The following is a 13197-nucleotide window of genomic DNA, read 5'->3' as shown; positions in this document are numbered from 1 at the left end:
TGTGTTTTTATGGTGTTCAAACTCTGAGACTGTCTCTGCTCTACTTGAGCTGAAAGATCATTGTATTAAGGGTTTGTCCACTGCTTCCTCTATCTGCAGTATAAAAAAGCAGAGGTAGGGAGGAAGACAGGATCTTGGTGGATTAAATAATTACACAGAATTAGCTGTATTCCTTTGACACCTGAAGTCCAGTCTCTTGACTAGCTTGGTTAAACCTGCCTAATTCCTCCAACAGAGAGAAGAAAGAGCACAGGTACACACTTTTGGTCCAGTGCAGTCCTGGAGATTTATTTTCACTGCTGGATTTACAGAAGCTATAGTTTCATTTCACCCTCTTCTCTCCCACTCATACCCCCGAGATGCAAAAGCAGAGGCTGCCACTGGGAGCAGCCATATCTATTTATATGTTTCTGTCAGTGAACAGCAGGCTTCATTTTCCCAGTCCTTCTGATACCAGACAATGGAAATGCAGGGAATGGAAATGAAATCTGATGCTCAAAATTCAAGGAAAATTACTAGGTCCCCCTCAGAGATCTGAAGACACCCCTTGTGACAAAGCTTTTGTTTGCCCTTATAGGACAAATAAGGGAAAGACTAGGCCAGGGAATATGTCCCAGGTCTCGTCTGGTCCCAAACAGCAGTAATCCAACACTTGTGGACTGAGAATAGATCTACTGCTGAGTGTAATTCACCCTCATGGGAACAAACCTGTCCTTGTAAAACACTTTGCTCTTGTGTGAAGCTTCAGTTTGCAGGATAATGATCAACTCATACCACTGATGAGGTCGTTGTGAGATGAAAAAGCACATGGGATTTATCTAAGCAATTTCTCACAGATCCATGGAGTAGGAACTTCACAGCTGGAGGCATGAAACTGATCTTTCATCAGGACAGCACAGTTTTGCACAGGGCTGTTAGAGAGGACCCTGTAAGAGACATGGAACAGCAGTGAGAATGAAAGAAAATACTGATGTTGTCTCCTGGAGACAAGAAATTAAAAACATCTGATTTTGAAGGGTGTAGCCCAGAGGAAGAGAAACAACCTGACCTCCAAAAGACAGCTGTTAGAAAATAAAATGTATACCAAAGAACCTATCTACCTGCTACAACTAAATAATTTTGCCATCATAGAACCCAAATCAGAACCAAACATAGACACAATACCCTGCAGTGGCAGTGATATCCACCAGCATGTAAGTGGCAGTGGTGAAAGTTTCATGGAATGATCATTGCCTTCAAGGAGTTTGTAAGAACAGAAAGCTGGATTTATTCAGGGAATTAAGCCAAGTGTACTGACCTGTTGACAGTGAGATCTTGGGCAAGTTTTCCTTGCTGGAGAGGCTTTAGAAACTAACTCATTGCCTTAACTGCCATAAAAAGAAAAGGGCCAGGCAAAGTCACTGGATAAAAACATGTTTTCCCTCTTGCAAAACACTGAGTTTTGTCCAAGTAAAGACTGAGATGAAATTAAGGTTCTGACTTAGGTTGGCACTAGTAGGGCAGCAAAGGGCTGGGTCCTTGCACCCGTGACACCAGCATTCAACAGAGTGGGTGCAAGGTGGCTAAACCCAGTAAAGCCATATGCCTTTCTGACCAAGCATCTGTGCTGGTGCAGGTAAATAAAGTCCTTGGTCTGAGCAGCTGGAGGGAAGTAGAGAGAGAGAGATACTAACACTTGACCTGCTTTTCACAGGTATATGCCCTTACAAGTTGCAGGGCAGTAAAAAGTAAACTGTGCTGAGCTTAGTGCAGTACAGGTGACAGGAAGAAGAAAATCTGCCCAGAAAGAAAGCTCCTGACATCTGGAGGAGGAACTCTGGGTGTTCTGGAACACCAGGCAATCTGAATAAGCAGTATTGTTTTTAAAACAGAATGAAACTCACTTGACACTGAACATAGAGCCATCCTCCCAAATCCATCCAGTGCCTGTACTGTTCCTCAGTCCAACCCAGAAACATTCTGCTTGAATACGCTTGAACAGATCCTAGAAATGATGATGAATTACAAAGTGACTAATGAAAGCAAGCCTGAAAATGGAAGTAAGGATAAGTAAAGAAAACAGAGGGCAAGATACACCCCCTCACCTCACTGTTCTTTAAGTGACTGTCAATACTACTTCCCCACACCTTGTAATGACAAAGCCAGGAGTTGGACTCGATGATCCTGATGGGTCCCTTCCAATTCTGCATATTCTATGATTTTATGATTCTATGACTGATTCTATGATTCTATGAACTGCATCCCAGTCTCCTGGAGTTTCCTGCATAGAGCTTTCTTTAGGAAGATATGCTATTAATATTAATATTAACACTCTACTAATACAGCTAACTAGCAAGCTAATATGAAGTATTAACAATTAAAGGTAAAATCAGGGAAGGGAAGGGCAGGACAGGGTAGGGTAGGGCAGGAAGTGCAGGCACTGACAGATCTGTGTAACAAACACAGTATGAAGGCTCTTTAAATTGTATACACATTTTCCTCCTATATGCTTTTAATGTTCATTTCCTTTTAGCTAACTTTTAACTTCTGAGTATTATTAAAAGGTGAAGCCTGCAACAGAAACTCGGTCCTGAAGTAAATTCCCCATCCCCAACCCTCCTCCCCACAAAAAAGACAAAGCCAGGAGAGGTAAGTTTGTCCACCTTTGCAACCAAAGAACAGCAAGCTTTCAGGAGTATGGCTGTGCTCCATCCTTATCTCCTGCTGCCATAAACAAAGCTTCAGAGAAGACATCTTCACAGAGAAATACTAACAAAGCTGGCTTGGTAGAGTTGTGGGAATAGGAGCAGCTTGAGGAATCACTGGAGTGTTGCTGGTGGTTTGAAGGTGACTGGGCTTCTCTGGCACTTGGAAGTCGAGCAATCACAGCCTTTGCAGTACAAGGCATGGATAGCTAGGAAAGTCTTGTTTAGATGGGTGAGTCTGAGCAGGGATAATGGGTAACACTCTAGTAGCAGAGATGATAGTAAGAAAGCAGCAGGAGCAGGAAGGCTTTTGTCATGCAGAGAAACAGGTAATCTGGGGAAGATGCCTATTTCTTAAGGAGTCAGGATTTGTCAAAACAAATGTGAGAGCCTGGTACATACTCCCAATCAAGCAGAGACCTGGCTTTGTAATCCCCCAGAGAACATCATACAATGCAACTTCTGTCCAGGGACTGGAAGCTGTCCACGTTCATTGGACCTGAGCTAATAAGCCCTGGCTTGAGCAAAACCGGATCAAGGTTTCTGCTCTACTTAAGCAGATGTGCCTCAGCGCCCCAGTAACCAGCACTGCCCATTTCTCTAGTGACCATACATGCCCCTGCCCCCAGAGAGCACCTGCGGTGGAACACATGGTTCCTTATTTCACCAGCACAGCTGAGGTACTTTGACAGACAGAGGAAGTAAGCATTGAAAAGAGACTGAGAATGAAATACCTAAGCATGAACACAGGGAATGGCATGGGTCACTGAGCAGGAGGAGCAGGAGGAGCTGGAGCAGTCACAGGGAGGAGAAGCATCGCTTTTGCAAAGAAAGAATTCCTTGAGAGTAGGGAGGTATCGGTTTGCAGGCAATGAGTACAATGACTGCTCAGTGGCACGGTCGTTTCCTGTAATCATTCATATCAGCCTTATTGGGAATAGGAGGGGAGGTGGAGAGGAGCAGTGGAGAAGGCTGTCTCCTACCACCCTTCACAGGATGATTCTGAGTACCTGACAGTGACCCTCATCTCTCCCTTCTCCCCTTTGCTTCTCTGCTTCCTGCAAACTTTGTGATGTATAACATCACAGTTGTAAATCCTTCCTCTCCTTTAAAACCAAAATATTGCTGAAGGGACAGCACTGCTTGTATGTCAGTCACTTAGCTATCTGCAAGGAAATGGGAGATCCTCAAAGCCAAAGAAAACCATTACCATTTCCCAGGTATCACTGATCACCAGGAGGTGAGCTCCTTGTGCCCTGCAGGATTCCTGGCTGGAATTCCAGTCCTTCTTCGCAGTGGAGAAGGAGTAGCAGCTCCCTCTGTAGGCCACCCACTGTTGAGGGCAGTGTGGGTGGCAGTCACCTGTAAAGAAGTCAAAGTACTCGTACTCTTCACTACCATTAACCAACAGAAACACTTGTCAGCAAGGACTTCCTGAGAACCAACTCTTTTGGACAGCTAAAATGCAGGAAGCTCAAGTCAGGACAAGATTCTGAAAAAAACCAGTGTAATTTCGAAATCTTACAATAGTCACGTGCACTCTGATGCTGGTGCAAGCATGCACACACCTACCCTGCCCCCCAGGTTTCCACTGAACCACTCAGATACCCAATAACTAAAACTGTCTATCTGAAAACAGATCACACTCTGTGGGTATGGTGTGATCACATCCCACCTTAGGTGAATGGATTTTAAGCAGCTAACAGTAAGCTCCTCCACATGGTCTTAGCACCTTCTGCATGCATGCAAATATATTACAGACCTGTTTGTTCTACAGTTTACCACAATCTTTACCAGGCAAGTCTAAAAAGGCTTTTCAATGTGTTTAACTGTTCTTTGCTACAGGATCTGAAATGGGTTGCCTGGAGCCTGCATGAGGAATATATTCTTCAAAATATTCTGGATAGGCAGTGGGTACATAAGGCTGGTAGAAACCTAGAATAGCTTCTGGTTTTAACTCCATGTAATGGAGTTCCTGGGGTTAGATGTGTCGCTAGTCCTTTGCTGTTGGTTGCTCATTCTCAGCAGCCCTTTGTGCACTTACTCATCTTCCAAATCAAAGCAATCGCCAGGGAGATGCTCAGTGTCCCAAAGCCTATGGCCAAGCCCTTCAGAACTGCTGACCACAGATGGGGAGCTGTAAAAGAGAAAAGAAACCATAGTGAACAGAAGGCACATGAAAACTGACTGTGGTTTTACGTGGTTTGCTTGTGTCCTTGGCATTTCCACAAGGAACTGCACTAGTTAGAATATCGTGTCTGTCTATACTCTGCACGTGGCTGACATCACTGTCCCTGCCCAGCCAAACTGGGGCCTCCCCATGCCCCTGCCCTTTAGCCCAGGGCCCCATTTCAGCTGGGTTTGGGGCCATCGGTCCCTGCCTGAGCTTCCCAGGGGGTACCTGTCTTCACATCAGCCACAGCTCTGCCCCTGCCTGGCCACAGAGCCTGCTGGTCCAGCCTCTGTGGTGGCTGACCCCAGCAGAGGAAGCACCTGCCACAGGTCAGCTGGAGCCACCTAGGCACCATGTGGCACCTTGTGCTGGCAGGAGCCTCCCAACAAATCCACTCCTGCCTCAGCACTGAAGCTTGGGGTGGAAATTCAGAGCTGCATTGCTACAGCCACCATGTTCCAGCTTACATGTAAAAATAAATCCAAAGCTTTTCCCCTAGCTCTCCCAGCAACAACAATAGGTTTAATCTCAGCATCCTGTTCACAGGCTGTTCAGGTTCACATGACCTGTTCACACATGGTCATGCTACATCTTCCCAGGATAATCCCAAATCAGTCCTACATCTTCATCTTTCATGGTCTGGTGGCAGGATGGGAAAGCCAGCCTTGAAGACCTTGGGACATCTGTCCCTTCACACTTTCACCACCATTGTTTGCTGTTCACTGGCTGCCAGTGGCAGAGGGTTAGTCCTTGGGGCAACTTCCACTGTAGCCCAGCACAGCTCCCTTTCAAAGGGCTGGTCAGGACTGGCCTGTAGAGATCTGCTTATGTACAGCACAACATGTTAACCTCCAGGTTACATGTTGCTTTTCAATTGTCATCTCCTGGAGCTGTGTTTCACCTGAGAGGCATTCACTTTGCATAAAACATTTGAAATCTCAGCACTAAAATCTCCTCTTTCACAGACAGAGGAGAGAATGACACTTACTGGCACGGATGAGCTCCAGGGGAGTTTGGTTTTCTTGTTTTATTAATCTCAGTACAATAGCTGCACAGACAACAGCACTTTCTAAGAAGCAGTAAATGTGCAGCTAACTTATGTACCACATCCTGCTCTTGTGATGTTCCAGAGCCTTCTACCCAAATCTAGCAGCAAAGTCCCCATGGACCTCATGAAATTTGAGGTGCTTCTCTCTTGATCATGTCACGGGACCCAAAGAAACACATTTAATCTCTTGGTGGAGGTTGAAAGCAAATCATATATGAAGAATATTGTGAGAAAGACAAAGAAAGCCAGTGCTAAAACAGAAGGGGAAGGGACTTAAAAACAAGAATGCATCCTTTAAACAATAGAAGCTTTGTCCAAACGCAGAAAGTAGACCAGATCAGTAAATTAATAAAAATTAATTTCTTTTTACCTTGAGCAGTTTGCAGGCTCACTAATGTTAAGGTCATTTTCTCATTTATAGCAACACATTTAGGCCTGCAGTTTTAGCTAGAAGTTTCTAAGGTAACAAGGGAGATCATGAGTGAGCTTTGTTGTAAGCATCATTCTTCTGGTACAAAGATCTTTTCTAAGATAGAGGTTTTCTCACGTTTCCTGAGGCTTGTAGGATCTTCTAGCTGTCCCAAACATAGTTTAAAAAGTAACATTTCTTATTTTTTTTAATCATTACTCAATAACAAAACCCCATCATTTTTCAGAGACAAAATACAGAAAGACTTTTCAGTTACAACCTACTCCTTAGCTTCACACAAAGGGGCAACAGGAGAACTGAAGGACTTGGACTGGGTCTGGAACTTAAACTTGACTCTGCTCTCTATTCCTCTTGTTTGTATCCCTGGCAGCTTGGGTTTTGTCATCAGATTAGGCCTCAAGAGAATGAAGTCAGCCCGAGGTTAAGGAGTAGGGTGGAGATTTTTCTCTTCAGATTACAACTGAAAACTTGGCAAAAGGGGATAAACATCTGATGGAACATAAATCCTGGTTTGAGATCGCATTTATGCTTTTGTTTTCCTTCCTCTCTTGACTCTCTGAAGAAGCTGTCTCCTGCATCCTTCAGATCAGCGTTACATTTTAGGAAAAACTACTGCCAGGACAAGGCAACCGGGATGGCAGTCTGTGAAACAGTTAATCCTTAAATGTCAGCACCGGGCACGGAGCTGGTCCCCCCTGGCAATGAATAGAGCAGTTCACTCTCTATTGTTTCAAACCAACTGCAGAAAAAAGGGAGTGACTCATCATCAAAACAAAATCCAGGGCACCTCCACAACCCCAGCAGTGGGAGAGTCACTGAAGTTCGTAAAAATGAAAAAAATATGGTATTAGATAATTTTGGAAGGAAAAAAATAACAAAGTGAAGTGGGAAAACAGAGAAGTGGAATAAAGTATTTCACAAATCAGGAGTTTTACCTGCTGCAAAAGGAGTCCCTGCAGTTCACACTTTTTAAAACAGGCTCAACAGCCCCCGAACTACACGTGAAGCTCTTGTAGGAGTGGATGGGAGAAGTATCTAAGTTGAGTTTGAAACAGGAGGAAAATCTGACTGGAGCATCCAGAAATATTTCCATGTAGTTGTCTGAGGAACTGTGGAAGAGTCTATCCAAGGGGGGAAGAGGACTGGTGGACATTTAATGTAAATATCCAGTGTTACCACTTGCTGTGTACAAAACACCCATTAGGTCTCTCAGTGCTCTGGGGAAATTACTCTGATACTCTCCATTCATTTGCAAGCAACAAGACCAAATATTTTTAGGTTTGTGAATCCATATTCAGTTCAAAAACTGAAAGCTGTTAGCATTTTACAATTCAACTCATCTAGGACAATCTGAAGAATGTCATGGCACTGTCCCAAATAGCTCCCCTCAGCTCCTGCCTACCTCAGTGTGGAAGCAGCACGACTACCTAGAGCCAAGGAGGAGAATTTGAGAAACAAGGATTCTGTTCTTGGCTGTGGCACAGACCTGGTTATTGCTGTTACTCTAAGCACACTACACAGGCTAACACTGTCTTAAAGTTACTGCTGTACTGGCATTCTGGTAGTGCAGCACATCTAAGGCTCTCTGGAAGCCAAACAGAAGAAACAACCAGGGCAACTCTGTTTTCAAGGAGTCCATAAGCACCAAAACCTGTTGGTTTGACCAGAGGACTGATCTACACACCCATGATACTGTGCCTACAAAGTCAGCAAGTGTCGCGATAGAGGGGAAACCCAGACGCTCAGTATGAGTGATCAACAGGAATCCGATTTATTGATTGCACCAGAACTCCTTATATACTAACAATAATAGGCTTTGTGCATATTCGTAACGGTGCATTCTAAGTGGTTCACGTCGACTAAGCTGATTCTAAACCCCTCCTTAGACCCCCTTTCGTGGTCAGCAGTTCTGCCTTTTTCCCTGGCCTTCTAACCACAGATGTCTATTGTTTATACTGCCAAAACCTAACCTTGCTGGCTCTGCAAATAAACCCATAGTTCAGCAGTAAGACTCAATGGTGGTTCAGTTACTGAGCAAGATACATGTAATATTCTGTAACTTCAGTTGTTACACAGGATGTGTGGTGCATTGTCTTATGAGACCTTGCTCAGCTAGCTGCAAGGGTCTATGTGCCTGTTCTCACGTAGCCAGCTTCTCAGATCAGTAAGCTGCAAAGAATCTGTATATCCCAAATCTATATGTCCCTTTTCACGTAACCAATCTCTCACAAGCAAGGGTGTGCATTTGAACAGAGGAGAAATACCTGAGAGCACATTTCTCAGAAGTGATGGAGGAAGGGAGAGAGTTGAACATAAAGATCTTCAAAAGACCAAAAGAACTGAGAAATAAATAATATGCACAAAAAGTGTGTTCAAATTTCAGCTTCCTTATTTTAGGCTCTCTGACCATAGCTCAAAAAGATGAGGGTCCATAAAAGAATGTGGAGAGATGTTAAAAAGAAAAATGCAAACATCTTAAGAGGGCATAGGGTAATCCCCTTTCAATAGGATGGGGGTGAACAGGAATGGCAGGAATGAAAGGATGTCACTGTGTTTTCTGATGTGACAGAAAACATAATTTCTGATGAAAATATGTGCAAAAGCAAGACTGCCATCCAAACAGATTGAGTGTAAGTACCAGATAGGAACTTGGGGGTTTCTGTGCTGGCTTTGTTTCCATAGTGAAGCAAGTGACCAGGCAGCAGGAAACACCACAGGTATAAGAAATTATTCTGATCAGGGCATAGAAATCTCATATCCCACAATGAGAGTCCCCTTTTCTGTAACAGCTCAGAAAATTTAAGGGCAACCATTAGTGTTGCAGCCAATGCAACACAACTCATCTAAAGCACACTGACATTTCATAGAATCATAGAATCATAGAATGGTTTGGGTTGGAAAGGACCCTAAGATCATCTAGTTCCAACCCCTCCACCATTTTGCATGAAGGAAATATTTACAAAGATTGATCACCAATGCAAAGTTTTACTCTTTGAAGGTGGTGTTTCTCAACTAAGCAGCCAGAGGAATTGTTCCATGTGACATTTGCAGGCCTAATCAAGGGTAACGAAGATGAAATAAGGAAAGAAAAAAATTAAGGAAAGCACTAATAAAATCTTCCTGATACTAAAGTGCTCTGAAGAACTGTTTCGCAGCAAAAGCTGAAAATTTGCTCACTGGGAGGTATGTAACACTAGAACACAGAAAACAGGAAAAAATGTATCACAAAAGAATCCTGCATAGCCCCATGGGAGAAAGGCTGGATGATCTCATATGCTTTCTCTGTCTCTGATCTCTGATTAGCATACGCCTCTAATTTATCTGTATTCGCATCTTGCGTGCCCTTCAAAGAACTATTGCTCACAACTTCTTACTGCTGACAAGCAGACAACTTTAAATCTGTTTTGAAGAAAAGGATGCCTGGGTTGAGTGCCCAGGAGTAGACACTGAAGGAGGTCGGTGAGACGGAGGGGAAAAATGCTGGGTCTCTAACTCATCAGCTTTCATCACATTAAAATATTCACGATAATTTTAGAACCAAAGCAACAGCTCTCAAAGCTGGCACTCAGAATCAGTGGCCAGTTCAGAGTGTTTCTGTTAGATCTTGCTTCCACTCAAAGTAAAAATTTCTGTTGACCTACCTCATCCATCTTTGCTCACCTCTTTTTCCCTGTGCAGCTTTGGCCCTTGGCGGAGGCGTCTGAGAGAATTTGACAGAAGTATATGTTACTTCCTCGCTCTCATCAGCTGCAGAAACTTCTGATCTGCTTCCCTCCATGCCAAAGCAAGGAGTGTGCACCACAAGATGTTTCGATCAGGCTGTTGAACAACAGGGCTCAACGCCTGTGAAACAGGAAACCTGACGCTATATTCAGAAGACAAGAAATGTGAAGCTGCAACCTCTATCTCCAGCTGCTGAAGATAACCAAATTCACAACAGAATGGAGCAGTGGAACTGCAGCAGCTTTCATTTTCTAACCTGATGGAGGATGTCTGAAGAACTGGTGCTAACGGAAAAGGTGATTAATAACAAAATTCAGGGGTATTCTAATTGTTGCCAATGCAAGAGGGTGTGGTTAGACTGATGCAGTAACTTGCAGGATTCATGATGCTCTGAGGAGCTCCCTTCAGGGCAGAAGCAGTGGGACAGTGACAGCACAAGGTAGAAAAGGTGAATAGTGAGAGTACAAGGTGAAACATGGGACAAGCAATGGCTACAGCAAACTGGCAGCCCAACTGCTGTCAAAATGGAAGTAGAGGTGGACAGCACAGGTTTGAAAAGGAAATCTTGTGAGCTTCGGACACTTCCACTTTGGACTGGGAACTCTGTCTACACCCAATACTGGTGTGAATGTGCTTAAGACACAAGGCAGGCATGGAGAGCTGGCATGCCTCGAGTCCCTCTGACTCAACATCTCAACAGCATCAAGAGGGCAAGGGAGACATGGACATACTGAGGAGAATCTACCAAAGGGGTACAAAGAGGATAAAGGGACCAGACCTTCTGTCCTGGGGGGAAAGATTGAGAGATCTGGGACTGTTTGGCCTGGAGAAAAGACTTGTGGGTTAGGATCCAATTAATGTATATAAATACCTGAAGGGATGGTACAAGAAGAGTCAAACACTTCAGTGGTGCCCCAGTGACAGGACAAGAGGCCATGGGCACAAACTGAAAGACAGAAGGTGTTGCCTCTGAACATCAGGAAACACCTTTTTACTGTGGGAGTGACTGAACACTGACAGAGGTTGGCCAGAGAGGTTGTGGGGTGTCCCTCAATGGAGAGTTGCCTGGACACAGTCCATGGCTGTAGGTGGGCCAGGCTATAGGTAGCCTGGTATCCCTGGCTTGAGCAGGGGATTGGACCAGATGACCTTGAAAGGTCCCTCCCCAACTCAATCATTTAGTGATTCCATGGTCAGCAACAGCAGGAAAGACTACTTTTCTTTTGAAGTACTGACCATTGATAAGAATAGTTCAAGTTGTACCAGGGGAGGTTTAGATTGGAAATTGGCAAAAATTTCTTCACCAAAAGGGTTATCAAGCACTGGGACAGGTTGCACAGGGAAGTGGTTGAGTCACCATCCCTGAAAGTATTTTAAAAATATGCAGATGTGGAGCTTAGGGATGTGGCTCAGTGCTGGGCTTGGCAGGGTCAGGTTAATAATTGAACTCAAGGATCTTAAGGATCTTTTACAATTTAAAAGATTCTGTGACTTTATGGTGGGGAGTACTGATGCTTCCAGCACCCCAAGAAACCTCTTAGCTGCATGGTTGGCTGGTTTTTGTTTTAATCCACATTCTGATCCCTTCCATTTTATGGGGATGTTTGTCAGGCTCAGGTTGACACCTGACCATACAGTACAGTTAATTTCCAGTAATTGTTTGGGCATGCTGGACAAAGGAGTTAGGATGATTGCTACCTCCAACACGGATGATTGTTCCCCCTTCTGGTAACGTGTTCTAAATTTGAGAAATGATTGCATGGGAGGATGCTTATCTGACACAGAGTGGCCAATTTGTTACAGTGCACATGTCTGGGAAGGGATTGGGTATTTCTGCAAATTTCTTCATTTGCCTTTAAGTGCAGCATATTGCATCCACAAGATTCCTTCCAGTCCTGGGTAGGGCCTGGTAGGACAGCAACATAGGGAGTATGTGCTTGAAAGGAAGGGGAAGGCAGAAAACAGCAGAGCAAGACAAGAGGAAGAAAACCTCTCCTAAATGCTTTGAATGAATAATAGAGAAGCCTAAAGAGCAGTCTCAAACTCAGAGAGAGAGAATTGCTACACTCACAAGGAGAGTTTAGCTGGGAATATAATCTGTATAGCTGAAAAGTAATTTAACAGGATTCAGACACAGCGTAAGTGTCCAGATCTTATTTTGTCCCCACTTTGCACCTCTTTGGTAGATTCTCTCCAGTATGTCCTGTCATATTTTGGAATAAAGGTGTCTTTCCCATCTCCTGCCAATTTTACCACTTTTTAAGTGCCCAGGCTGCCTGCCGGCCCAGAGTGACCACAAAGACAGCACTGTTTGCGAGGAACTGGAGAAGTGAAAGCAAGTGAGAAAGAATGAAGAGCTCTGTTTTAATGGGGTTTACCACTTCTTTTTTTCTAATACCGGCAATAATTTGAGTTCTTTGGACAGTAAGTAGAGAGGGAGGGATCTCACTGTAGAAGGTGTGAGGGCAACTCTCAGTTATTAGCTAAGTGTGAATAAATAAATTTGACTTCTGCAGCTGTGCCATACTGTCAGTATGGAATCACAGCAGGACTAAACTAATCAGTTTTCCAGGAGCCAGCAGCACTTTTTCCCCAGTTCTTCACTACTGAAGCAGCGTACCATGAGGAAACCTCCCAGATTTCTCTCAAACAACTGCCTTCTCCAGCATGTTGGTAAACTCACTAAATACAACATTTCTTTCTTAACTAGAGGATGCAAAAGCCTCAGAACTCTGGCAAACAACATCTGTCCCTTCCAGTAACAGACCTCTGGAAAGTGGACTCTCTGGGAGCACATCATAAGGAGAGAGATGTCCTTTGAACAGGCCACTCAAATAATTTACAGCTTTATTAATGACATCCAAGATGCTGAAGCACACCAACCTGTATGCTGGACCTGAAATTCCTCAAGTGGCAAAACTTGCAGGAGCTGGTGGAGGCACCTTTATTTCAAAGCATAACAAAACACGGGGAAAATCCACTAAAGAGACACAAAGTGGGGACAAAATCCGAAGGATCAAGGCCACAAAGCAGTTTTGTGAAGTGCTCGAGACCCCTTGCTCGTTCAACACAAGCCACTCTGGAGGCACCTGGTGGGGACGGCAAAGCCCAACGACACTGAGGGGCTGCTACCGCCTCT

General features: G+C 44.2%; 1 protein-coding gene across 1 annotated transcript; it reads right to left on the bottom strand.

Annotated features, from left to right (window-relative positions):
• Nucleotides 1-267: 267 nt before the first annotated feature.
• KLRG1 (killer cell lectin like receptor G1) lies at nt 268-10624 on the bottom strand. The gene is made up of 5 exons (XM_032098950.1): nt 9996-10624; nt 4729-4821; nt 3895-4046; nt 1884-1984; nt 268-926 (listed from the first exon to the last, which is right to left on the bottom strand). The coding sequence occupies exons 1-5, from the start codon at nt 10111-10113 to the stop codon at nt 815-817; spliced, it is 576 nt and encodes a 191-aa protein (XP_031954841.1). The 5' UTR covers nt 10114-10624; the 3' UTR covers nt 268-814.
• Nucleotides 10625-13197: the final 2573 nt, after the last annotated feature.

The sequence above is a fragment of the Corvus moneduloides genome, chromosome 2 (assembly GCF_009650955.1).
Source record: "Corvus moneduloides isolate bCorMon1 chromosome 2, bCorMon1.pri, whole genome shotgun sequence".
NCBI lineage: Eukaryota > Metazoa > Chordata > Aves > Passeriformes > Corvidae > Corvus > Corvus moneduloides.
The sequence above is the reverse complement of the archived record's forward strand: the minus strand, read 5'-3'. Positions and strand labels throughout refer to the sequence as shown.

What these genes read in the sequence shown, in the direction of transcription:
- KLRG1 (XM_032098950.1), bottom strand. Translation starts at nt 10,113, where the DNA reads ATGGAGGGAAGCAGATCAGAAGTTTCTGCAGCTGATGAGAGCGAGGAA. An exon ending in AGCTGCACAGGGAAAAAGAG is followed by an intron (nt 4,822 to 9,995) that starts GTGAGCAAAGAT and finishes TCTCTTTTACAG; the next exon opens with CTCCCCATCTGTGGTCAGCA. An exon ending in TCAGTGATACCTGGGAAATG is followed by an intron (nt 1,985 to 3,894) that starts GTAATGGTTTTC and finishes CATCATTTCTAG; the next exon opens with GATCTGTTCAAGCGTATTCA.